This window comes from Peromyscus eremicus, chromosome 7, assembly GCF_949786415.1.
Source record: "Peromyscus eremicus chromosome 7, PerEre_H2_v1, whole genome shotgun sequence".
NCBI lineage: Eukaryota > Metazoa > Chordata > Mammalia > Rodentia > Cricetidae > Peromyscus > Peromyscus eremicus.
In genome coordinates, this window is record NC_081422.1 from 96150062 (window position 1) to 96177646 (window position 27585).

General features: G+C 44.5%; 1 protein-coding gene across 1 annotated transcript in view; it reads right to left on the reverse strand.

Annotated features, from left to right (window-relative positions):
- Ephb1 (EPH receptor B1) overlaps window positions 1–27585 on the reverse strand; it is a 456415-nt gene that overhangs the window by 57125 nt on the left and 371705 nt on the right. Inside the window, exons 9-11 of the mRNA XM_059268461.1 lie at window positions 27117–27181; window positions 14755–14877; window positions 1493–1740 (exon numbers count right to left, since the gene is read on the reverse strand). Of these exons, the coding sequence (XP_059124444.1) occupies window positions 1493–1740; window positions 14755–14877; window positions 27117–27181 (436 nt within the window). The remainder of the gene's footprint in view (window positions 1–1492; window positions 1741–14754; window positions 14878–27116; window positions 27182–27585) is intronic.

The window sequence follows — 27585 nt, forward strand, 5'->3', positions numbered from 1 at the left end:
ACTCTACAAGAAACTAGATGCTCCATCCAACACCCTTATCTCAGTTGTGGGTCTATGAGTACCGTAAATCATGTTGCTGTGCTGAGTCAGTTGAGTCATGGGTGATTAGTTATAAGGCATTAGAGCTGTATTCTTCTATTGCATAGGCCTAGTCTTCAGTGTAGGCTTGGCAAGAGCACTCAACCAACCAATGTTTCAGTATGAACGGATGGTCCTTTGATCAGCAACCACAGCTGCTGACTGAGTGTAGAGACATGCATAGTCTGTTCACCTAAAGTCCTCTCTCAGAAGGTTCTGGTCATTCTTTGATGCTGTTCCAAGACCCTCTGCTCCTAGACTCACTAGACATTCCCTCTCAGCCTCTTGGTAAGGCCTGATTTCTGGTCTAGGTTTGCTACCATCCACTCTCTATATGCCTTTGTGATATCCTGCAAAAAAGGGGCTCCATTGTGAGCACAGCCTCACGAGAACACGTCCTGACACAGATCCTTCAAAGATCTCTCAAACAGAACACATCTAGGTACCTCCACTTCTGCTGCAGGTTGGACTGGGAGGACACACGATTCTGTATGGAAGCCAGGAAAGACTTCTGGGTGGCTGTGGCAGCCTTTCAGATGCCTCTTTGGATGATAGGAGGCTCAGGGATTTTTCTAGAAGATGGCAATTTGTTTTCTTTCTGAGTAGCCAACTGAGGAGAGCTGGCTGTGAGGTCGCCTATGCTGGTGTAGGGCAATAGTAGCCATTAGCATCTGCATGAGTCACACTGGGCCATGAAGCCACTGAGAGTCTCTTGCATCTCAGTCTCAGTAATTCATGAAATTATCAGTGACCATTCTTTGCTTCCACCATCTTATTTAACCTATAAGCACTTATTGAGGCCCTCCCCCGTATCATCCTCCCTTTGAGGAGACCTCAGACGCTGCTTTGTTCTTCTCTCTTTTTAAAAATAATATATTTTTAATCTTAAATATATTTTAATTAGGATATAATATCATCACTCCCCCCCCCCCCATTCCCTTTTCTCTCTCCAGATCCTGCATCTATGGTTCAGGGAACATCATGGAAGAATTGGTAGACAGAAAGATTGTCTGAGTTGGAATGCCAGTGAGTCTGCTCTGAGACTGCCCCTTAGAAATATAACTGCATAAACAAGACCCAAACAACAACAATATCAAGAGACATGCCAATGAGGAAGAGGGGAAATGTCATGGTGGGGAGTACCGCCCCTACGTCAAGAACTATAGACAACTAATGACTCCTGAGAGATGGAGGATTAGCCTCTCCCAGGGATGAGACTCTGATTGGTTACCCAATGCAAAGGCATTCTTCCCTTTCTACAACAAATATCTGCTAAACTTGCCAAGATTAAAACCTGCCCACATGTGACCAGTCAGTCTTAAAGGCAGATTATCCTCACAGGACGCTTCTCCCCAGGACCTTTGCTCTGAATCCAACAGTATTAACACCACCCATGCCCCTCAGTGACTCTTACCCTGAGGAAAGAATCCAAAGCACCATTCTCCATGAACTCCGTAATGATCATGACAGGCCGACTCTTGGTGACAACACCCTCCAAGCGAATGATGTTGGGATGGTCAAACTGGCCCATAATGCTTGCCTCGCTCAGAAAATCCCGACGCTGTTTCTCTGAATATCCAGCCTTCAGGGTCTTGATGGCCACATAGATTTCCCTCTTGCCTGGCAGTTTCAAACGGCCCTTGTACACCTCTCCAAACTCCCCTGAAACAGCAAGCACGCAATTAGGCTCCTCATCCTTCTCAATCTGTGGAACCACAAGGGGAGGCATCTTATCAAGAACAATGGTGCTCAAGGTAGGATTGTGATTAGAGTGAAGAAATGGAAATTGGATTTTTTTCTATGCAACTGTGATGTCTAGGCTGTAATCAGTTCATAGGAAACACAAAAGGAATACTAAAGTATACGCCTTACATCAGTTCTTAGAAATAGTTTGAGTAGCTGAAGTAGAATTTTAGAACATATCCAAGTTTGTGTTTTGTCTCACAGTTAACGTGTGTGTGTGTGTGTGTGTGTGTGTGTGTGTGTGTGTGTGTCCCAGCTGAATAATTAAAGAGAAATAGCCAATTTCATTTTGGCAGAATCGTGGTTCATTTTTAGCAGAGCTGGGTACACAGATGTCTGGGGGATAGAGGATATGTGAGTTCTTTAGTTGATGCTCCCACATTAAACACATTGAACACATGGGTGGCTATTGTGTCCTCCAGAAAACTGGCCCTGAAAAGTTAGGAAATGAGCAAGTTTATCCATGAAACATGAAAGGGGAAGGAAGCAGGACTGGACACAGAAAGCCCCAGATCACAACAAAACACATCCCAAGCGGACCTGACAAAGTCTCAGCCAGCCAAATAGGCAATAACAAGTTCCTGTTCCCAAAATAGCCACCCCTAAAATCCCCGCCAGGCTCAGCCACTAGCTGGGGGCTGCCTGGAGGAGCTAGGCCTCTGCAGGAAAGCAGAGGTAGACCCAGAGAGTGCTGCTGAACAGTAAGATATTTATTTCTCCAAGTAGGCACAGGCTGAACACCTCCATGGGTGCGCCATAGGATTCAATGTGTTTTTTTTTTTTTTCAGTAAAATTGCTAAGAGTAAAAACAATTTTGATGACACCATTTCATAGCTGTCTAAAAGAAAAAAAGTCTGTTGAATCCTGCTTAATGTGCTTTCAAAAGTTATTTGAGGATTTCACTTGGTTTTGTGACTACCCGTTCTTTCCTGGAAAGTAGTTAAGTGCCTCCTCGCAAGGGCTTCACTGAAATGCATGTCAAAGGCCTGTCAGGAGAAACAGGGGCTTCTGGTGGGCACACTTTCTCTTTTCCTTTAAGCTTCTGAAGGAAAATGATAGGGCAAACTGTGAACAATCAGATAAACTACCAGCCACACTGAAGAGACATGTTAACACGTGTCTATGCTTTAGTCCGGAGCGCCTTTTGCTTTTTGCGACAGACAACCCCGGAAGAGAGCTATGCAAAAGGACTTTTATGCAAAACTGCCCTGAATTCTACTGAACATGACAAATGTGGGGCTGGATGAGAAGCTGGCTTAAGCACTATTAGGAAGATCTCAGCCCAGACCTAATACTCAGAGAGCTGTCATTTGTAGCATTTGGCTTTGACATTGAATCATAGACTGCTTTGGTGAATTGCTTGGGGTCGGACTGAAACTCCCTCACATCTAGAGCTTGCACACCCGCTGGAGTACTTGGTGTGTGCCTGGCATGCCAATAAAAGTCAGTGTGTCATATGTATCGTTATTTGTTTGGCCTTTGCCTTGCCCACACTCTGACCATAAACTATTGCGATTTTATCACTGCTTCATCCAAAAGAAGCCAAAGCATTGGTGCTTACCACTGTACGTAAAGGAATGCTTGTAGGGGCCTTTGGTGGTTACCACTGTATGTAAAGGAATGCTTGTAGGGGCCGACGGGACAGCTCAGTGGGTATAGTGCCTATGGTTCAAGCAGCAGTATTTTAGCTCAGTTCACCAGCACTTAGATAAAAAAACATGCCCATGTTGGGGAGATGGAGACAGGAGGATTCCCTAGAACTCACTGGCCAACTAGTCTTGCTGAGTTGGTGAGGTCCAGGTTCACAGAGACTCTGCCTCAAAATGTCTTGACAGCAGTCAAGAAAGATTTCCAGCATCAACCTCTGATCTCCACATGCATAGACACAGGTGAACGTACATATCAACACTGTGTACCCACTTGCCTCTACCCACACATAAGAATGCTTGTATGCAGCAGATGAATGCTGAATGCCTATGTGAAGGAATGGTTGGAAAACACTATACCCATCTCAGGGAATGCCTAGAAATATTGAAAGTAATAGATGAGTGATATATGTTGACTTTAAAAGATGTTCACATTATATTGAGTGAAGGAGAGAAGGGAAGCGAGTTACAGAACGACATTTGCTGTGTGTGCCCATAGGGGGATGCATGCCAGTATAAAAGGATCATTATGAAAAGTACATATCAGATGTATTTTTAACATCAAATTATTTTTAAAAATGCTTATATGAGAAGGATGGAGATAGGACATGGGAGTAGAGATTAGTAAACTTGGTTTAGTTAATTTTATGTTGAGTTGCTATAATAAGCATAACTTGAGTAGTTAAAATGCAAAAAAATTTAAAGTCAAACACTAAACAGGGACCTGTCATATATATGTGTCTCTATATATGTATATGTGTCTACATATATACGCATACATATATAACACGCATATATAGTAGAATCCATCCTTCTGGTAAACTAATATTTAGTAACTATGAATATAAATAGTATATTTGGAAAATACGCTAATTGAATAATATTGGTTAGTATTTCTTCTTGTTGCCATAATGAGTTCTAGCTTCCTTTAGGAGAAAGGCATAGTTGAGAAATTGTGGGGCACGTATACCACTATTTCTTTTGGGTGGAGATAGCCCACAAATAACTATCTATTGGCCAGCTGCTATGGCATACTTCTTTCCACTCAATCACCATGACATTCCTGCAAATAAAATATCCATTTTACTAATAAGCAAATTAGCAAGGAGACACCAAAAGCCTGTTCCCAAACCAGACAGCTAAAAGTCGGAGTTGGAGCTCTGGCCACACCGGTTTCATTTCTTTTTTTTTTTTTTTTTTTGTATATTTCTGAGACTATGAATATCTTTATTCATGTTTCTCTAAATACAGTTATACTTTATAGATATCACACTGGTTTTAGAGTAGAATTTTTAAATAACAAAAATAAACTTCTCAAAATACTATTCTATGTTTTTGTAAAGTTATTGGTCTAGGATAAGTAATTTGAATAAGAATTTAATTTTTTTCTCTTTTTTTTTTTTTTTTTTTAATTCTTACCATTTGCCGCTGGATAAAAAGTTACATTTCCGAGAGCATCTTGCCTGCTTCTTCCAGCAGTTCTATCTGATGCACTGACTATCCCGGCCAGTCAGTATCCAGGTAAGAGGACAGAAGCAGAGTTCCTTCCTCGTCTTCCTTCCTTTCCTCTCTCCTCTGGCCTCCGCTCACTGTCTTCCTTTCTGAGACATGGTCTGTAGTCCAGACCATCCTTAAACTGTCAGTAGTCCCCTGCCTTGGCCTCCTGAGTGCTGATATTACAGACATATGCTATCACCCATCTCAGAATAATCCTATAAGTGGATGCCATTCATCCAAGACGCTTACCTGGGAGTTAGGCGGAACCAGAATATTTATCAGTCTGTGCGTGTAATTTGGGAAAATGCACTAGATAGACCTGATGTGCCCCCAACCTTAACACATAAACATCCCAGTTAAGAAACTGTTCTAAGTCAGCTGTCCCTGTAACAAGAGTACAAAGATTGAGGTTTCATCTGGAGATTCTGAGAAACTGATCTGGGTGCAGCCTGGGAATTTATATATTTAAAAGCTGCCTATAGGATTGGCTATATAAATTCAGTTTCTGGCAGAAAATGAAAATATAGGACTCTTGTGCTCAAAAATTATGAAGGACTTCAAGATGGAGACAGGAGAGCATAAAACTGAAGTGGAGACGTTTCTGAACATGGGTCCAAATTCTTCGCTGTCCAGGTGCTCCTGAGGTGTGGCCAAGGCTGAGAACTATAACCTCCACCATCCTGCAAACGGATTAGTGGACTACCTAAAGCCCTGGAGTCAGAAACTTATTTTGACTTTGTTGAGCTTACATGCCAGCTGCCTCACACTGCACATATCCAGGAACACCATGTAGGCTTTATTGATAATGAAGAGGAAGAAGACAAGGGAGGAAAACAAACCAGGAAAGCATGCTGTTGAGTTGTCTCCCCCTAGGACATAGTAGATGAGATTACTTCACTGTTTGATCTTTATGGCTAACCAGTCTTCAAGTTGGTTCTAAGACTGGAGCTACAGATTATACCTTCTGTGGGGTCTCAGCTCATTCTTTGAAAAAGTAGGAAAATAAAAGTTTGTTCTCCTTGGGTAGGGTGAGGTGGGTGTAGTTGCTGGTGACTTTAGTGCTCAGAGATCTATTCTGCAGTGGAGTAAAGAGAGGAGATTCTGGAAAATTAGAGAAACCTAGTAGTTTCTGAGCCAGGAGGCCTTCAAAGCACCAACTGCAAAGTAAGTCACTCAGTATCAGTGCCTCCCTCAGAGATATCCCATAATTAAGTGGCCCCTCGGTGCAATGGAGCAGGTAGGGGAAGGAGCATCATGTCTACTCTGGCCTGCAAGCTGGTCAACAGACCTTGGCTAGTCCCCTACATCTCCAGGACTCAATGTTCTCATCCCTATATAATGGGAAGAAGCAGAAGGCTGCCTTCCCTTTCCTGGAAGTCAAGATATGGGTCTCTAACTGTCAAACAGTTAAGGATGCATGTGGGTGGTGAGTGATAATCAAAGAAACAGGAATGAGGAGAGAGGGTGTTTGGGGGACATTATGGATAGCAAAGGGGAGGAGACATAGGTCTCTGTAGTCTTGCAAGACTTAGAGGTGCCTGATCCACAACAGATGCCAGAGGCTGTGGAAAGTCCCTTTGCCAGGAACCCCAACGTGAAGAATAGCCCCAGCTAAGTCTTACAAGGTAAAATCTAGGGTCTCTGGCCATTTAGCATTTCCACAGCCTCACAGGGAGGTGGAAGCTCATGGCCATATTGTCATTATTAATGGCAAAGAAAACCAAGGACTTGTGTCGTGTATGACCTAAGAAAGTGCTACTCACATGTATTCTTTAACTTATGTGCTAACTTTAGTTCAGGTACTAATTTTAAAAACTGCACTTGCCTGGGTGCCGTGGTATGCAGAAGACAGGGGAACACAGGTTGTGAACAGACTGGACTGTGCTATGAGACTCAGTAAAAAAAAACAAATAACAAGCAAGAGAGCAAACCAAGTGACCAACTGCACTCATCCTTACTTCGGCTTTCTGATCATTTACTGCAACTGGAACAGAACTTGATGGTGCCTTGTAGTGTGAGGATCCGAAATCTTACAGACTTTCCTGTTGTATACGCCCCACATCAGGATCACACTTTTTTAAAAAATTTCATAATAAAATATTTCAGCACATTGGGGTATGAACAGGAACCAGGTCGGCTGAAGAGTGTTTGCAGTTGGTTATTTGGTGAAGATTCTTATCTACAGTAGGTATAGACAGCCTAATTTTGGTCTGGGTAGACTTTGATCAGCATGCATCTCTGCAACTGATGTGGGTCCTCTCCCATAGCCTCATATCTATTTGCTTAGGGCTCAGCTCCAGCACCCAGCCGGTATGGAGGCCAAGGGCACTGAGTGGCTCTCAGCATGTCTTGTCTAGCATCTGTATCTGGAACTTGTTAGAAAATACAGATTCCCAGAGTCCCACCAGATTTGCTAGAGCAGAAGCTTGGTGGGTGGGACCCTGGAATCTGGATGTTAGCTCATTTCCAAGTGATTCTGATGCCAGGCTCTCCTCCGAGAAGCACTTCCTCAAGGCTGTCAGTTAATGCCTTCTAGCTGGCTACTCTGACAGTCCTCCCTGACAGCTGTGGAAACTATTCCTTACAAGTTGCAGCCTTGCCAATGCCTCTTTCCTATCTTCCTTGACAAAATGAGGAAGAGAGAAACAGTGTTTCGGCACCATTAAATACCTCAACTATTATATATAAAATCAGAAGGGAAGAATTTTCAATTTTTGGAAATGAAACATCCAACCTGCCAGCAGGTAATTCAAGCAGCAGCTATTGGCTGTATGCAGCAGAAATCTACACCCACAATTGCACCCCCCTTTTCTAGCAGCATTTTGAAGTCTCAAACTGCCTTGGGGGGAAAAATGGAAAGCAGAAATTCTAGTTACTAATTCAGGCACACCCTCGATAAGGAACTTTTAAAGAATAAATTTAAGCTAGGTTCAGAAAGAATGGTTTCAAGCAAGTTTCAACACAATAGCCTGTGCAAGAGAAGTAGGTTATGACTAAACACAAGAGTGATAAGGACTATGGCATGCATCTCACTGTCTCCTGGCCATGCACAGAGGACAGACATTACTAATTGATCACATCCATTTTCATCCTTTTGGCAGAGTTCCTCTGATGTCCATTACCTAGGCTGCTAGAGTAAGTGCATGAGATGGAATGGCTTCATGGTCACAGTGTTTACAGAATGTAATGAGATGATGAGGGCAGAATGGACTTCTCTTTTTCTATAACTCTTTGTGGTTGTTTGACAGCAGTATGCTTCTGTATCACATGTGTTTATATATGCATACATGCATGAAATTACATATGTATATACAATGATGATATTTTCATAATTAAGCATATATAAATATAAATTTAAAGATATTTTGGGCCTTATTGACCTTAGGAGATAGAGACAAGAGAGACAAGACAAGTGTGGAGTGTGTTCTATGAAGAGTATGCTTTTTCCAGGGACTGTAGGACAGTTTTTACAGTACTACCACACCGGATAATGAATTGGAAGGCAGTATTCTAATTCCAAGCAAAAAGGCCTGGGTACTCCAACTGCTAGGCAGAGTTTACCATCAGAAGCAATGACTGTGTATTTAGCTGCTCTTTTCCACAGCAACGAAAGTGGCAGCGGGTGCAGGGGTTTCATTTACCAGCTCTGGATCAGCTGCATCTGGGTTTAAATTGTAGCTGCATCATTAACTCAAGGGCAGCACAGCCCACAGCAAGCCATCCTCTGCATGTTGATTTCCTCACCAGTCTAAAAAACCCGTACACATGTAAACATCAACTCTGACTCACAGGCTATTACAAGGATTAGATGCACAGTACTTGTGAAGTATGCAGGGTAGTGCCAGGCACAGGGCACATGCTAAGAGCGTGCTGCACACTTTAATTATATTTCCTGGAGACATCTGCTTGGGCTCCTCTTCTAGAACCCTTCCTGCTACCCTCATGTTGCCCATCTTCACTCTAAATGATGCCATGAGAGTCAGGTTAGCAAGGAACCTTTCTCTGCAGAGATTCATCCAAAAATAACAACCCCGTATAGTGAGCACACATCCATCTGTGTACAGCATCCATTCCCTTACCCAGTCCTCCCCTGCAAGCAGCCTTCTTGTACATAATCATCTATGGCGGAAGGACTGTACTAGTAGCTACTGGAGATGGGCATTTATTCACTGAACTACAGTTAGCATGCTCTCCCCTGGATAACACCTCTAATGACAGCCTTACCTACAATTTCATGCACTTAACAGCCATATGCTCAGGCTACTGCACAGTTACACGGGCAGCAAACTGAGCACAGGAGTGTTTTTCATTCTGTAAGAACATATACGGCAGCCCTGACTGGTGCTCTAGGTAAGTCCAACTGATCAAAATTAACCAAAAAGCCAAAAGTGACCAATAAGGTGACTCCTATTAGTCACACCCCTGACAACCATGAGCTGATAATCTCCATCAAGACCAGAGTGGTGTGTTGCCTCCTCTACAGAGACTTCAGTTGACCCCATTGTCCACATGAGGGAGGAGATAGATTAGCTGTCCCGCACTCCAGTGAGCCACCTTCAGAGTGCCAAATGTGCACTGACCTTATTCCATCTCTCTAGTCTCTCTCTTCATTCCCTCAAACTCTGTCTAGCTCCCAAAACTTTTACCCGGCCACAGGTTCTCCTCCAAGTACCCACCGTCATCAGCACATCTGACAAACATACAGTTGAACAACAAAGTTCCACACACTGGGTCAGGCCCCAGGTTAATAAAAGCACACGGGTTCTCTCCTTCTAATATAACTGTGAGCCCCATGAGGATAGGTGGACTCAAACAACTACATATTAATGACATATTAATCTTCTTGAGTGGTGTCACACCAGGCTCTACAATGATTATTTTTCATTCTTTTATTCAACATCCTAAACAACTTTAGAAGATACTTTGAAGCTAATGCCATTTGCCTGTCTCGTAGTTTCCAGATTCTACTCCACTGACCTTCACTCACACGCATAACCGACACTTCCACACCCTAGGTGCCAAGCAGCCTTACTCTGCCTTCTTGGTACTTAACCTGATGGTCCTCATTTCTGGGCCCAGCCTCCATGCTAACTGCCCCGATCCACTCCAGTCACTAAATCTCATAGTAGATCCATTTGCCATACTACTCCAGCTTGGACATCTAGTTGTATCAATGCCATCTCCCTTTCCACCCTTTATCCCAGAATCAGCCCTCTCAGAACCTCTTCCCACATCTAGACAAAGTCATATAGCTTGTCTCCAGGCTTCAGAAGGCTTACCCACTCTTGCCCAAAATCTCCTTCCCATCAAAAGTACAGCAGTTACCACGCTCCACTCTCTGAACGCCATCCCATTGCTCAATCTGCTCAGAATCCTGTTTTTTCCTTGGGAAAATCTGTACTACAGTTGTTCCATCTCTAGGCCAGCCTGATTCTCCAAACTAACCCACAAGACTCTTTCCAGCAGCATTCTCTCTGTGTGTTCTTACTCCATCTAAGCTATTTGTCCTCAGTGTTCACTCAGGTCTCTATTCCCCAAGTCCTCCATGCCAGCAAGCCTCTCCTCCTACTTCCAAGGCTGTATCCTCCCTATGGTCCTCCCTCATCTCTCAACCTCTTCTTTCCTTTCATGGAGTGTGGCATTGTGTTTTGTGCTAGACAATACTCTCCCATGCAAAGATTGTTAAACATGGAGTACATTTCCCAGCATCTACCACAATTTCAGGCTTAATGAATAAAGGTTTTTCTGAACACTAAAATTAATCTCTCCTGTAACAAGCACAACCTCCTTCTCTGGCTCCATATTTGGTAGGCAAAGGCCTTGGTAACCTCTTTAAAATAGCCTTGCACTTTTCTATGGGGTGGCATTCCTTGTACACTCTTAGAGATGTAGGGTAGTATGTATGTGTCTTTGGATTTTCATTGATGTGAAGAGATACCATGACCATGGCAACGTGTATAAAGAAAACATTTAATTGGTGTGGCTTGCTTACAGTTTCAGAGGTTCAGTGCATTATCATCACGACAGGAGCATGGCAGTGTGCGGGCAGATGTGGTGCTGAAGCTTAGAACGCTGTGTCTTGTAGGCAACAAGAAGTCAACTGACTCACTGGGCAGTATTCCGAGCATAGGAAACCTCAAAGCCCACCCCCATGGTGACACACTTCCTCCAACAAGGCCATACCCACTCCAATAAAACCACACCTCCTAATAGTGCCACGCCCTATGAGATTATGTGAGCCAATTACATTCAAACTACCACAGTGTGCAACTACTAGCTCTCTCAAAAAACAAGAAATAGGGAGAAGCAAGAGCTCATGGTAACAGTGTTTGCCAATTCAATGTACCTATAATAGCCAATGGTGAGCACCAATGGTGCTGCACACGGGGCTGAGAAGAGGTACAAAAAGTCTGCCCATGTGCGCTAGTGCAGGCTGACTCCAGCATGCCTCAACTGGAACATAATGTTCCTCCTCCTCCTTGAATCATGTGGCATTCCTTTTCTGTCACTGTCTGTCTCTAATGCAGTGGTTCTCAACCTTCCTAATGTGGTGTCCCTTTAATACAGCTCCTCATGTTGTGGTGACCCCAACCGTAAAATTGTTTTCGTTGCTACTTCATAACTGTAATCTTGCTACTGTTATGAATCATAATGTAGACATATGTTTTTGGATGGTCTTATGTGACTCCTGACCCCAAGGGGGTCAAGACCCACAGGTTGAGAACCACTTCTCTAATGTGTTTCACAAAACCTTACCTTTTTTTCTACTAGTTTTCAGCTTGAAGGTTATTTCTTTTGTGCAGTTCGGTTTGTGATTTGGATGTAAAAATGCCCCCATAGGTTCATTTACTTGAATACCTGGTCCCAGCTGGCTGCTGCTTTAAGAGGTCGGGGGTGAGGGGCTGCAGAAATGAAGAGCACGTACTGCTCTTACAGAGGTCCCAGGTTCAAGTCCCAGCACCCACATGGCGGGTCATAGTCATTCATAGCTCCACTTCCAGGGGATCTGATACCCTCTTCTGACTTCTGTGGGCACTAATCATGTCCATGGTGCCCATACATTCAGGCAAAATACTCACATGCAACATAAAACTAACACACTTTGGAAGGGGAAAAAAGGCTGTGGCACCTTTAAGAGGTGGAGCCTTTTTGGAGGAGTGGATCTCGGAGGGGGGGGGGCAAGCTGTCATGTTTGCTTCCCAGCTGCTCTCTACATCCTGACCGGGTGCCTCAGGCTCCTTCTGTCATCCCTCCATGATGAACTGTATCCTTCTTTAAACCATAAGCCAAAATTAACCCTTCCAATCTTAAGTGCTTCTTGTCAAGTGTCTGGTCACAAGAAGAAAACTAAAAAAAATACAGGAGCCCTCCTGATCCCGCAGGACCCCCAGCCCATGGAAAGACCCACATCCCGCAAGGACCCAGAGGCTCCTCTGTGGCTGCACCGTGACGGTGTGAAATAGTTGGCTCTGACCACTTCGCCCACTTCCCACTAAGTCCGTCAGCCTTTAGAGCCGAGGAGCCATTTATTCTTCTTAGGAAACCCTCTTCAGCGGACAGAAAGTATCCACTGAAAGCTTTTTGATGGACGGAGACAAAGAAGAGAAGGGAGACAGGGAAGAAGGGGAGAAAGGAGGGAAGGAAGGAAGAAAGGAGGGAGGAGGGAAGGTTGGTTGACCATTGATTTTCTTCTTTGTGGCTTGTGCTTTTGTTTTTGATTTTTTTTTTCCATATTGCAAACTAGTTTTCTCTTTCTGCACCAATGCTTCTGGGTGGCTAAGAGAAACATTGTCAATTGTATTGTGTAATTGTTACTTTTTGCTTTTTGTTTGGCTACCAAGCTCTTTATTAGCAAAAGGGGGAGCCAGTCTCAGGGTGGCAGGGTATCGGGGAAGGGAATGTGTTGGTAGAGTGTCTTGTGTTAAAATTGCATCCAGTTGTGAACAGTGAGTTAATACCCACAGGGATCAGCCCTGGGATGGCTTTGAATCCCAAGTAGATGAGCCTTGGTCGAAGCTGGTCAGCAGGGACCAGATACAATTCTTAATGCCATGCTGCTGAGTACTGAGTATCGTCTAATCTGTTAAATGCATTTCTCTTAATACCACGCAAGCCACACTGAAAATGCCGAACCTCCTCTGAGCAGAATGTACAAACACAGCAGCGGAGGCAAATGCTACACACGATGGAAGGTGAAGGATAGAGTGGGACCATCAATTGTCCCTTTATGGGCATCTGGCAGTTGGTGAGCTCACCCCAAATTGTAGCTCCCTGGCAGGATCATAAAGCGAGAAGGCTCTTTACTCGTCCCCTGACAAAGGCAGGAGGGGTTTTGATGTGTGCTGTCTGGGATGAAATGCAGTCCAGAACACATCACTCTAAGCACATGACATAAATAACAACATTAAAATCACTAGCACCATTACTGCGAGCCATAACAACAATTAATAACACGGGCAAACAGAGTGCAAGACAGTGGGCACGCCTCCTCAACACTCTTAAGTTTCCTGGAGAAATCAGAGCCTGTAAGAGCAATCCAATTTATCTGGTACCCAACCTTCCAACACACGATCCTTAAATATGTCAGTGTCTAAAGAGTAAGGGAAAATTATCGACACAGAAGTGAAAGTCGTGGTTCAGTAAAATATTTAATGATAGTAAATGGGAACTATGTAGAGACCCCGGTGGATAAGATTCTAGTCAGCCAGCTAGAACTCCCTAGGATTTGGGGATGGGTGGTGGTGTGTTATGACAGGGAGAGTTCCAGGGCCTTTCACAGTGAAGCTGGAGGAGGGGCAAGGAACCAGCACTTAAGAGGAACCCAAAGCATGGAGATGGTGTCCACCTGGGGTATGCTTCCCGATGTGACTCCCAATTCCATAAGTGGTTTTTTGACCCTTTGGTACATTGAGAGAAGGAGTGAGTGGAAGGATGATGACATTTCCTCTAAAGATAATATATGAAGTGGCTGTCTGCTGGATGTCACTTAAACATGCTTTGCTGAGTTAAAATGTTACTGGGAGGTGCCACTCTACGGCTGTCCAGTGACACGAATCAAGCACTTCAGCGCCAGGAGCAATGAAGAGGACAACCTCTGCAATGGCTAATAAGAACCGAAGTAGTAAAGGCAAAGAATGGTGTAGAAGCAAATAAAGTCTGGAAGGAGACCCAAATCAAAGAAGTAAAGAGATTACTTATAAAGAACGATGTCGCGAATGTTTTTATCTAACATTAAGGCATCTCACCCACACTACATTAATTAGGCTGGGTCTATAGACGGATTGGCTCTATAACCTGTTAAAGAAAGATGAGTTTTTCTAGATCAGTCTTTTGGTGTGATTTCTCAGGAGCACCTCAGCAGTTAGTGCTAACCTAGCCCGGTCTGGATGCAAGTGTGTAAGCACAGGAAAAGGAGAACTCAAAGTGGGGGGGAGAAGTCTTGGCCCAAAGTCATTGAGATGCCATTTTCAGCAAGTGTAATGCTAGATCAGTTTTTTAAATTGCTTATTCCTATCTTCATGACTAAGTACGCTACATCTCTCTCCTTATCTGGGTTTCCTGGTCTGTTTCCATAGCTATTCCTGAATCTTTGAAAACTAGAGCGAAAGCCTATGCTTTCCCAAGCAAGCTTAGCCACTGTGACCAAGGTCCCCAAAGATTCTGAGCAACACTCTTGCATATTCTAGTGATCCAGGTTCATATTCTGAAAAGAATGAAAGACATCTAGAATGGTAGGAAGACAGTGTTTGGACAACAAGAAGACAGAGACGAGGGGAGGGAAGAGCCATACCTGCTCCGATGACCTCTTCAATTTTCACAAAAGATACATCAATCTCCTTGGCAAACTCCCGGACAGCTTCATTGGGGTCCTCATAAGTGAAGGGATCAATGTAGATCTTCATCCCTGGGGAGCCTTATTGGATGAGACAAGCAGGTTAACATCCCAGACAGGATACGGGTCACTGCTGCTACTGATGTCCCCAGCACCAAGGGTATTCCTGGGAGGGACCCTTCTTTTAACCAGATTGCTGTAAACTTCCTCTGCCCCATCTCTTCTTCATGGGCTTTCCCATCTCTCTTTTCCCTGGACCACTCTGGTTCTCTGCCCTCTACTTCTCCTCCATATTTTTTCTCTTTCTATGCTCTTGATGAAATGTGGAACAGATTACTTATAAGTGACAGATCGGGACCAGTTCCCACACCAGGCACTCACAGAAGCCGAAGAAGCTGATTGATGCCAACCAAATGCATTAGCAGAAAAGTGGTGGTAAAATGGTAGGGTGGATATCAATATTTATCAACTTGACAACCTTCCTGAGTGGAGGCCACGGTTAAGGTTATAACTGAGGACTGTGGTCCATGGCCACAAGAGGGATGAGGATGGATATTTTAAAAAAAGGAAGAAATCGCTGTTAGAAGACCCTCAAGACAGAATTGCCAACACTGTACACCAGAAGAGAAAATCTGAGGAGAAAGCTTAGAAAATACTAATGCAGAAAGGAGCAACGTCTACATAGGAAAAATGGGGTGGAATGAAAGAAAAATGGTAATTGAACCCCCCATGCCTTCAGACACACTGAAGTATGAAAAACGAATAAAATGGTAGATGAGAAATACATAAAAGAATATAGACCTTGTCACTGATGTATACAGTGGCAAGATAGATAGGTGTGCTTGAGGACAAAATAGAGAATTGTCATTGCAGAAAAAATACTTCCAAAAAGTAGAGGACAGGGGACTAAAAAAGCAAATGGAACACAAAAAACAAATGGATTCATTTGAAATGTAATTTTTCAACTTGTTTGATGTGTCATTAAGTCAAGTGTAGAAATTGTTTCCATGGTGCTGGGATGGTAAAAGGCGGGGCCTCCAAAAGACAGGCTGTATGGTCTACTGCTGCCTGCTGTGGTGTGCTCATGGAGGAGGCTGATCAGCGGGGACAGGTCCCTGGGGTCTCTATGGGTGATGGTGGGGATCCAAGCTGAGGCTGGGCTTCAGGTTCCTTGTCTCTGCACCTCACCCACACCTGATTCCCTATGGCCTCCCAGCCTTGCACCCTCGCTCCAGTTTTGTCCTTTTCCATCAGAAAAACATCTGATGACTCTCTCAATGTCTTGATCAGCACCTTATTCAGGAAAGGATTAAAATCTTAGGATATAACCCAAAGAAGGAAGGAAGATACACCGAAGAAGAGGGGAGATTTATTTTTTTAAGCCAAAGGAAGCCAAAATGCCCTGACATGAGAAATAGATTTTCCTAAAAGATAGGTTCTTTTGTTCTTAGGCAAAAACTGCTCCTAGTATTCTGGAGTACTTGTTTGAAAGTAGTCTTTCTAAAAAGCTTCTGGTGGTGGGATTGAGAGCTTAGGGACATAGCTCAATCAGTAAAGTACTTATCTTGGGAGCATGAGGACCTCAGTTTGACCCAAACATTCATGTAAAATTCTGGATGTTGTGGCACTGAATTGTAACCCCAAGTGCTGGGGAGGTAGAGAGAGGTGACTCCCCAAGGCTCACTATCCAGCCAGCCTGGCCTAAAATAGGAAGGTTCCAAAGAGAGATTTCGCCTCAAAAAAAAAAAAAAAATTGGACAACACAGGAGGAACAACAAGCAAGGTTGACCTTGACCTTGACCACTGTCCATCCAACAAATGTGCACACATATGCTCATGAACCTGCGCTTGCACCTCGCCTTGCTCCGTATCCCTATACATACATGAAAAACTCTACAAAACCTGATGATGTCTTTGACTTTGGAACATACTAACTAAAATTTGGACAAAGCAAACAGAGATCCTTACTTCTGTCTATGTCCAGTCTGTTGACACCGTGAAACACTATCAACAAACTTCATGCTTGAAAACCATGCAATCGAGCTAAAAAATTGGTGGCAAAAAAAAATCTCATAATGATGTAAGTAAGTTTATGATTTTGTCTTGGGCCACATTCAGAGTAACTCTTGGTTGCAGGAGGCTTGCTGCCCACCTGAGACATTTTACTCCCTGGGGGATAGCAGTCAGTGTGCACACGTGCATGAGTGAGAAAGCTCTTCAGTAGCGATGGACCAAGGGCAAAGCAGAGATGAGGCATCACTGATTTCACATCTGCTGTGCAGAGCAGTTGAAGAGCAATGCAAATGGCCAGACTTCAAACTCATGAGAAGCCCAGGGCATCATTCAGCCCTGCTTAGGGTTCACCTAGAAACTGCCCTAAAGGCCAAGCTATGAAAGCAAATGGTTTGTCTGGGGCATGCCAAGAAGTGCAGGAAAGGAAAAAGGAAATTAAATAGGGAGCAAACATTGCTGTGGGATGTCTTTCTGTATGCTGTGAATATGTGTGGCTCCCACTGGATAATAAATAAAGCACATTGGCCTATTGCATGGCAGGATGGAGCCAGGTGGGAAAATCCAAAAGAGATAGTGAGAGAAGAAGGGTTGAGGAGACGCTGTGAGCCACTGCCAGGAGAAGCAAGATGTGAAAGTACCAGTAAGCCAGGAAACCATGTGGCAAGACATAGATGAACAGAAATGGGTTGAGTTGGGTTATGGGAGATAACTAGCAAGAAGCCTAAGCCATAGGCTATACAGTTTGTAATTAATGTTAAGCCTCTGAATGATTATTTTATAAGTGGCTGCGGGACCGCAGGTGGGAGAGATTTGTCTGGACCTTGGGGGCCTGGCAGGACTGGAGAAATATCCGCCTACAAAACATGGCAGATGTAAGGTGTATCCTTAAGCCATTAACTATTGTAGGTTATTATAGCTGGCTTTATCTCCTCGAGGACACTCTGTGAACTTGGATGAGTGGCCACAAGCTTCAGAATGGGCACTCCCTAGGGTGAAGGGAGCTAAGGTAATTCCATAATGATTGCCATAATCAAACTTTAGGCACTGAATGGCCAGTAACATGAGCAGGAGGGAGACTCTAAGACCAGAGAGTGCAGTCAGGCAAAGAAACACAGATGCTGATGGTGGAGGTCAGCCAGCACGAAGGAAGGATGAATGAAGGAGGCAGACAATACAAAATCACTCCAAGTGCATAAAAGAAAAGAGGAGTAACCAAGGACATCAGGGTAGAGTCAGTAAGCTGTGACTTTCCCTCCTAATTCTGTGCGTCCTGGTGCTGAGATCTGCAGGTGACATTAGACCCCCCAAGTACTTTATTAACCTTGCATAATACAGTAAGTTCAGACTTATCTCTTACAACAGCTTTTCCACCAACAGGGGAAAGGAGACTTTCCTTCCAGCTTGCCTGTGAGAATAAGGACCCTATGACAAGTGGCAGGCCCAGCACAGTGCCCCATGTACTGGGAAGATTCCCTGACTAATAGACTCATTACTGTTATCAACAAATTTGTTCTCAGAAGTGTGTGGGGAGGTAGAAAAGGAAGTGAGGCATGGTGGGCAGTCGGGAATGTAAGCCACTTAGGGTTATATTAGTTACTTTCAAAATAACTACCTTGTTATTTTAGATCAAGGGCTTTTAAAGATGTATGCTAAGCTGTCCTGAAGGAGTTCTTCCATGGAAACTAATTAAACAATCTAGAATGGGCTGTAATGAATGGTTTGCAAGTAAAGACATATATGAGGATGAATGGGAAAGGATTCTGAGCTAATGAGCTTTACAGATATTGGCTCCAGCCAGTTTGGGGAAGAAGCTGTTCCCAGAAGGGAGACAGCTCATCTCTTGATGGAGCCTCTATTCTTTAGGCCAGTAATGTGCCACAAAGTGCACTCAGATGGGAGAATGTCTACCCTGTGACCATGCATGCACTTAACTCCCCAAGAGATATCTGAGGAATTGAAAAGTGTAAATACATACGTGCATGCATCTGCACTCACGTGTACATATGTGTAATATCATAGCCGCTGAGCTGTGTCTAAGGGCTTTGGCTGTCACTGAGGCATTTCCTCAGAAGCCAAGAGGGTTGCTTAAAGCCCAGGACTATGATCTGTTGAAATGCTCAACCAAAATGAATGCCCTAAATCCTGCATCTAATGCATCACTAAGAATCACTCCTCGTTTTCCTAGACATTGAGTAAAAGCATTATTATGTGGAGGAAGGAAACTGGGAAAGTTCAATCAAGGTCTAAGAAATGGTTCACACTTAGTGCCTTTCCTCTAGCCACAGCCTGGTAAGAGCCCAGTAAGGCAGGAGGAAGAGATGGCCCTGGCCCAGGTCCTCCTGCTACAGGCAGGGGTCTTCGTACTCCAAATTAACAGAGGGATTTGGCTAAGCATATGAATACAATGGATCTCCTTGCAAATACCTCCCCATATGATGACAGATCTCCCTAGACCATGCTCCCAAGCTCTAGCCAGCCTTTCTCAAATCCCAGAAGATGAGAGGGGGAAAAAATGCCTTTCGCTAGGCGGAACAGGTCATTTGTCTTTTGGCTCATTTTGTGTTTCTGCATAAATCCCGCATCAGCCTGTTCCTGCTCCCACTTGCCAGTGAGCAGTTTTTAATTATCAGGAAAATGGTATTTAGTGCAATGAATCACCAGACAGTGAACAAGGAATCAAGTCAGCAACAGAGTAAGGCACAGACACTGGGAGGCTGGATGCAGAAAATGTTTTCTGATTGTGAATGTTGAGGAAATCCTGTTAGAGGAGATGTGACACATCAGAGGTAACAGACCCCTATAACACATGGCATTTTATAGTGATTGATGTGACCTTCACAGCATTGTGAGTAATAGAAATACTGTTAAAGTGTTAGTCACGTCTCAGTTTCCATTTTTTTTTTCAATCATAGATTGCATATCTTTGGCATCAAAGGGGCATGTGTGGACTTAAACTTCTGATTGTTAGTGTCTTCATTGTTAGTGCTTTGCTAGTAAGCACACCCCCAGCTTTCCCATCTCCTAGTTTACAAATCTCCAATAAAGATCTCGTTTGTAAACATGTTCATAGGGAGCATGGCTTTACTGCTGTCTGGTACCTTCTCGCATGGCATCAAATAGTTGTGGAAGCAGAAGAAATTTTTTTTTTCCACTGTCAGAGACCCTGCACCAGAGTATCAACAGAGGTGGCTAAGATGAGCTCTGGATGCAAGAAGTCTTACTTGGGGGAATTGAAAGGCTATGGAGACATTTATAAGTGCCAAGGGTGCAGGGGAAGACCAGAGAACTCACTGTTGTAAACAGCAGGTGACATGCATGGACTCAGAGCTAGGGGAGAAGACCCACTGCCCTTGTGCCAGCCTGGTGTGCATTCTGAGCGTAGAACTAGTAGCAAGGACATCTGCAGGCCAGTTGGGACAACTGATCCTAGGGCTTCAGAGGTTCCAGCAAAAGCCAGCTGGCCTCTAGCTGAGGGAGGATTGCTAGAACCTACAGGGTAGTCTCAGAGAATGAATGAATTGAATTGTCTCCAGTCATTAATATTCTTGTGTCCCAGCAGGTCCTGATAGAGTCATAAGGAGATAGGGAAGTGTGTCTACTAGTACCTCATTCTGAATCCAAGAAAGACTATGTCACCTTGTGACAGTCTCATCCAGGTATTTGAGCATGAGAGGGGAGCCATTTAGAAACATGTGCTGTCCTTGAGGGACCTTCTCTGATAATCTGCCTCAGGGCGTCAAGTCTCCCTCCTTTTCCTCTACTCTGCTAGACATCCAACCAGCACTGTGGCATCTACAAGAAAGCAAGGCTCCTAGGGTTCTTCATGTGATTGAGACATGAAATGGGCCATGAAAGGGCACAAAGCTGGGCAGTGCTGAATCAGGAGACCACAGCTGGTAATGGGTTGCAAACACTATAGAGACTGGAGAAGGCAGAAGGCCATGGATGCCATTCTTCAAAGTCAGACTGCTAGAAGCTCCAGAACTGGATTAAATCTGGAAGGACAGCAGGACACGTTACTACAGAGGAGAAGTTTGGACGTCCAGAGAGAGGCTTGGTACCAGGTGCGGAGGAAGAGGGAGGCCAGCTTGAAGCAGAGGCAACAGTGTTGACAGACAAGCCCTGGGGCCCCAATTACTAAACACAGCAACGACCGATGCCACAGGGCACACAGAGCTGACAGCTCTTTTATCGGCAGTGGAGGGGTATTCTGAGAGCAGGACATTGGAGAGTTTATTTTGCTGAAGAAGGGACGGTAGGCTGGGGAAATGGTTGTGAAGTGGTCTCAGCAATTACTTAAGGTGTAAGATGGCAGCATGTGCAACCAAAGTGTTGAAAGGATGGCAACAGAAGAGGCAAGAGCAAATAATCCTGGAAAGTTGCTTAACACCTCCATGCCTGTGGGTATGTATGACCAGGATGGACAAGTTCTTCCAGGCAGGGACCTCTGCCGCTGGACTGCTGAAGTCCTACTGGGAACCCAAGGGCAATAGACGATGATCCTGGAGCTACTGGAGGTAACAGTTGCAGAAGCTCTGGCTAGGAGCCAGCAGCATACACATGGGTGAATCTAGATCTTTCGATTTATTTGTCATTTAACAAACACTGACTGCAAACTCGGCCTCTTTTCATACCAAGGAGCCTTTCCTTCTGTGCCTGTAGGCTTTCACTTATATATGATCTAATCTTAGTGCCTCAGTCTGTCTTTTCCTTCCAGTGTCCTCCTGTCCTGCATATCAAGTCTCAGGTGATTTCTTGGGGGCTGGGTGCTATCGTGAAGTTCAGAATGCATCAACCACCCAGAATGCAGTAACTTAGATATAATTCTGGGTGTGACTTCATCCCGTCTCTCACCTAAGTCATCCATTACTAAAAACTCTCAAGCCCTAGCCTCATTGTAGAGGAACCTCTTTGATGGACAGCCCCTGTGAATCTGGCAACATACTGCCACTGAGTCAGACACTGGCCATGCCCGACACAGGCAGGTTGCTCTTCTCTGGACTGGTGCTTTGCAGAATGTGTCCTTCTTGAAACCAGGTAGGTCCTGAGGACAAAGTCCATGACTCTGAGTGGGTTCTTAACAGCACAAAGAGTAGATGTAAACATTTAATACAACAAGTGCTCAAAATGGGTGTTATTAACATTCTTCATCAGTAGTGCCACTGAGAGTAAGCATGTGATCAGCTAGGTTTTTTTTTTTTCCTCACACAAATAAATAGTAAGTGGGATCGCTCCCTATTTGTACTGCTTCAGTTTTGTTTTAACCTAAACACTAGGTTCCAGATTTATCCTGCTAACATTTTGTCTTGCAGATTTCAAATTAGCATTCAAAGCTGTTGGGTAGCTCTGAATTTTGATTCTGTCTTTTATGGTGTTAGTTCTGCTTCCCAACTGTTACCTACAAACTCAATCAGCATCCCCACGCTTGCTTCTGACTCGTGAAGTTAAAAAAGCAATCAAACAAACATGGATTGAACAGGACAAGAACTAGAATAACGCCAGGGACCTTCCTCCTGAGTGACAGTTACTAATTCACTTTCTCTCTGTATGAAGACAAGTCTGTATCTGCTTAACAATGCCTTCCATTATACCATAAGATATTTTTGCCAAAATAATCATTTGCTACCCATAATTCTTGAATTTACTAAACGTAATATCTAATTAAAAGAGACAAGGTCCCATAAATTTTTTTTTCTTAATCATCTCATGTCTATTCCTAATGATGACAGAACTCAAGTTCATTGTCTCAGACCCATGTTTTTCACAATGTCGTGAGGCATTTTCTGGGCTTGGACTCACAACTATATTCTCTCTCTCTTTGCTTTGTCTGAAGATTATGGTGTTTCCCGATCTCAAGTATTATGGTTGGCTTTAATATCTTTTTTGCCACGTATCAGAATCACGTGACTAGGGAGCCCCACCTGGAAAAGCATGCTGAGTTATTTGATTGATATGGAAAGACCCACTTCAACTGTGGGTGGTGCCTTCTGAGATGAAAAGGGCGTGGCAGAAGAAAAATGATCTCTCTGCCTTTTGTTTGCCTGACCTCCCTAGGCCATTGAGTTAATCTGTCCCACTGCTGCTGCTGATTGCTATCCTACTACCAGCACCAGCATGTCCAAGCTTCCGGTCCAAGCTTTGCTTGGGACTAGGGACCAGCAGTTCTCCATGAACCTTCAGAGCTTCTGGGGCCAAAGTGAGACAGCTGAGTGGTTCCCAGTTCTCAGCTTCCAGGTGTGATTTCTGCTGTTGATAGCCTGTGTGTGTGTGTGTGTGTGTGTGTGTGTGTGTGTGTGTGTGTGTATGAGTGTATGTGCTGTGTGTTTGTGATGTGCATGTGTTGTGCTTGTATGGTATGTATGTATGGTGTGTGTATGTGGTGTGTGTATATGTGTGTGTGATTATTCATCCCATTGGTTTCAGTTCTCTGGAGAATCCTGACAAATACAGGTCCATATCTCATTTATGCTTTTTTTTTCAAAACATGCCAGTAGACATTATAATTTATATCTTCCACTCAGAGGCGATTTTCTTAGGACTGATCTCCTAAAGTCCTTAACCTTTTCACAAGCCCCGATCTCCCTTTATCTCCACCCAGTTCAGAAATCAAGATATGTTCCCTGAACACCTGTTTGCATTTCCCCGGAATAGAAAGAACCATAACTTCCTGAAGTTAGGTTCCTAAGCCTCCCTGTTTTACCTGGATCATTCTGTCCAGGTCATCCATAATTAGTCAACAACTTATGAGAACTGGACCAAGAAACCAAGACAACATACTGTCTACCCATTTCCGAGCATGAGAAGCCTATGTTCCTTCCCACCCACCCTTGAACATGAACCTCTGGCTCAATAACTCTTTATCAGACTAACAACACATGCAACATATTCTTTTTCTAGCCCACCCTCCAAGGAGTGTCTTTCCACCAATTCAAATTTCCCTCTATATCTCTGTTCACTAAAGTCTCAGACAGCAGTCCTCATCCTGTGGGTTGTGACCCCCACAGGGGTTACATATCAGGTATCCTGCATATCAGATATTTACATTATGATTCATAAAAGTGTCAAAATTACAGTTATGAAATAGCAACAAAAATAATTTTATTGTTGGGGGGCTAATCACAACATGAGGAACTGCATTAAAAGGTTGCAGCATTAGGAAGGCTGAACACCACTGTCCTAGGGTCAGGGGTGAAATATGAGCCCATTCCTGAATACAACATCATGTTTTCTAGTAACCAAATCTGCCATCATGCCTTGACTCATTAGGGAAGACAAGACTGTTGCAAATATTTCTTTTCTGTCTGTTTCAATCACTGCATCACTTTAAAAGGGAAAGTCTGTAAGACAAGAACCACCAGCTCCTTCATAATGCCCCCTGGAGGATCCAAGGGAGTTGGGGGTCCCCAGACAATGGGGAACAGAGCTGAGCAGCTGCTGCAGATGCTGTCACTCCAAGACCAGGAAACCCTCAGAGGTTTCAAAGCACCCACACTTCACAGAGGGCATTCTTACGGGGAGTTCAGGCTCAGTTATGCATCTGCACACACAATTGGGCACATTTGAGCCTTTTGACTCTTGGAATGGGACTCCGAGGTGGGGACTCATAAACCACCAACCAAGGCATCTGGGATTAGACATAGAGCTGCACCCAAGACTAGGCACACCAAGCCTCTGCAACATGGAGAGATCATGAAGTCTGCAGCCAGACTCAGAGGGTACACAATCCACCTCTTCAACCCTCAAGCTTTGTCACTCAGAAAAGTCACTTGTCCTTCTGAGATTACTCTCTGTTTCCTTGAGTGGTTGTGGAGACCATGGGAGTCAGGCAAGCTACTAGATTACAGTTCCCAGTGTAGGCACAGATAAACCCTTCCATAGCCATCCCACCCACCGCACTCTGTCTGCCCTCCATCCCAGCTAGGCTCTTCCTTCACCAGAACTTTAGTTTTCTCTTCTGCTCTTTGTATGCTGGGCCTTCTTCTAGCTGCATGGTCCTTGGACCATGATTCTCCAATAGTAATGGCTTCAACCAAAGAGATGGTTGTTCATAGGAGAAAAGTGCATAAATGCAACTTAGTGCACAAGGGTGTGAGCTTAGAGAACCCAGGTCTGTGGGAGGGGGAAGTGTCAGAGCCCAGGTGTGTGGGGGGAGGCAAGTGTCAGGGATTGATTAAAAGAGAATAGTCGTGCACAGAGGAGAAGGGCATTTAGAAATGGCTCATACATCTAAGGTAGCCTAAGAAGTAAATTGAGGCTGCCCACAAGAACCCTACATCCATGTAGCAACAATAGGTGAAACTCACTGACTGACTCCAGCCATGATCATTGGTGGTAGCAAGGGCCCTACGGCTGAAGACTGGGGAGCAGTTCTTCTACAGAGACTAGGAACCAGAGATACCACCCTCTGTGGCTATCCCCCAACTCTCCCACACAGGGAGACATGAGCATTTTAGAAACGAATCTTTGTACACCAAGTAGCCTGGCAGAGGCATGCTTGAAGAGAAGAACAGCCAAATGTCAGGCTGACATTGTCAAAAGAGCATCATCACTCTACCTTGGATGCCTGGGGATCCTCTGTGCCCCATCGGAGGAATGGCACACCTTTCAAAAGAGGGTTCTCGACTGAGTCACTTTTGGGCACTGTTGTAAGTCTCTAGACTTCAAAATGAAATTGCATCTTTTGAACGCAATCATGTACTCTTGGGGTCCCAACTGCTTTAAGGCCCAAAGCACCATCTATAACTGTTTTATCTAAAGAACCAGATCTGAGCCAGGCAGTGGTTGTGCACGCCTTTAATCCCAGCACTTGGGAGGCAGAGCCAGGCGGATCTCTGTGAGTTCGAGGCCACTACAAAGTGAGTTCCAGGAAAGGCGCAAAGCTACACAGAGAAACCCTGTCTCAAAAAAAAAAAAGAAAAAAAAAAAAAAAAGAAAGAACCAGATCTGAAGTGGACATCTAGTAGTTCATCAGAGCAAGGAGCTGGCCCAAAACAGACAAGGAAGCAATGCCAGAAGCCAGAGCTAGAGGAGGGAGACAGAGAGTGGGCTTTGGGACAACTGAGGCACCAGGCAGCAGTACACATCTTCTGAGAGTCAGATACCAAAGTCCGAATTCATGAGCTGGACTGGGGAGTCCTGATGCCTTATGGTGGCTTCTCCTCGCAATGCCTACCCTGTACACACCCTGGTTGATCGTATATACATCTTCAGCTGTGCCATGACTGAAAAGCCGTATCTACAGAGTGACTTTTGAGCAGCCAGCTCGTACCCTCCACATTAGAACACGTGCTCCTGCATAGCGTGGTTGCAGCTGTGAGCACTGCATTTCTTGTCTCAGATGACCTTGGAGAAGGAAAGTATTCTGGTTCATGAGAATTTTAGTCTTAAAAGCCATTTTTACTTACAAAAGAACCCACCCAGTGAAATGAACCCATGCTTCAGGTTATATGTGTCTATGGGATCTGCTCACTGCTGACTGCTCAGGAAAAAAGTGGTTTAGGAAACAGGAGGAGGACTGGAGTGTGACGTGGCTTACAGAGAAAAGCCCAGTGTGCTGGGGAAGATTTTTTGGGGCACTTGTGGAATTCAGAAAGAGTCATTTAGAAGCAGTATCTTAGGTAAGGCTCTAAGTACCTGCTTCTGGAAGCAGGGAGATGGCCCACCTTCCCCCCTGGGAACTGTTTTAGACTGCAATGCTGGAATCATTCAAAGGAAGAAGCAGCAATTTTGATAAAGAATTATATGTATGTTGGTGAGAGAAATTTGAGTTACAAAAAAAAATTTATACAGAGGCTTAAAAGAGAGAGAGGCAGGGGTAAGATAATGAATGAGAGAAACTTTTAAGGTACTGTTTAAAAGAAAAAGGCTTGGGAGATACCCCAGCACTTCAGCCTCCTGGGCTCTGTTATCTTTTTAATTCCCTGCATTCATGTTCTATGGCTTATCTGTGAATTTGGTTAACACATTCCCCAGCCGCTCAACTGGATAAGATAAGGTAGAAGATGTTAATAGAGAACCCTCCATCTTTCCCCACTGAGTGTGATTTCAGGATTCATTGACTTGCTAAACTCTGTCCTCCCCTGTCTCGAATATGGCTTATCAGTGCAGAAAGTAATCTCCCACCAGGAGTCCAGTGACTGTCCTTAAAGGGCGGGCAGTGGACAGCCCGTGGTCTTCAGGGACTTGCAGAGAGGAGCCACTTGGGCACTGAGGGCTTGTCAGACATTGCTGCTATACCTGGTCGTCACCAGGCTGGCTCTGAGGACCACTGTACACACACACTGGCAGGGTGTGTGCCCTCTACTCACCTCGGCCTGTGCTGTAATGCTGGAGTTTATCACTGTACACAGCCTCTTTGCTGTAAGCTCGCTTCCTGCAGATAGAGAAGAGGGGCTTTCTTAGCAGGGTCACACCCAGATCTCACGCCCAGACACAGAACTCAGCCCCGGTGTCTCCTGGGATTGGAAACTGGGGACGCCTCACTGGAAGGTTTTGTTTCTGCTTTAGTTCACATTCTGGTAGGCCAACACACATTCCCTTGGGTAGAGGCTTCGGCTTTCAAGCCAAAGGCTTGCAGGTACCAGGAAAGGCTGTGGGCATCTGCCAAGAGGGCAGTGGTGATGTGGGCTCCCATCAGTACCAGTGAACTGCAGAATGCTCGGTGGGAGCCGACTACAGGACTCTGTAGGCAATTTCTGGGATAACCACCCAAGGCAGCAGCAAACAGTATTAAAAATTCACAAGGCCTCCAGGCCAGTCTGTGTGCAGAGCTCAGCT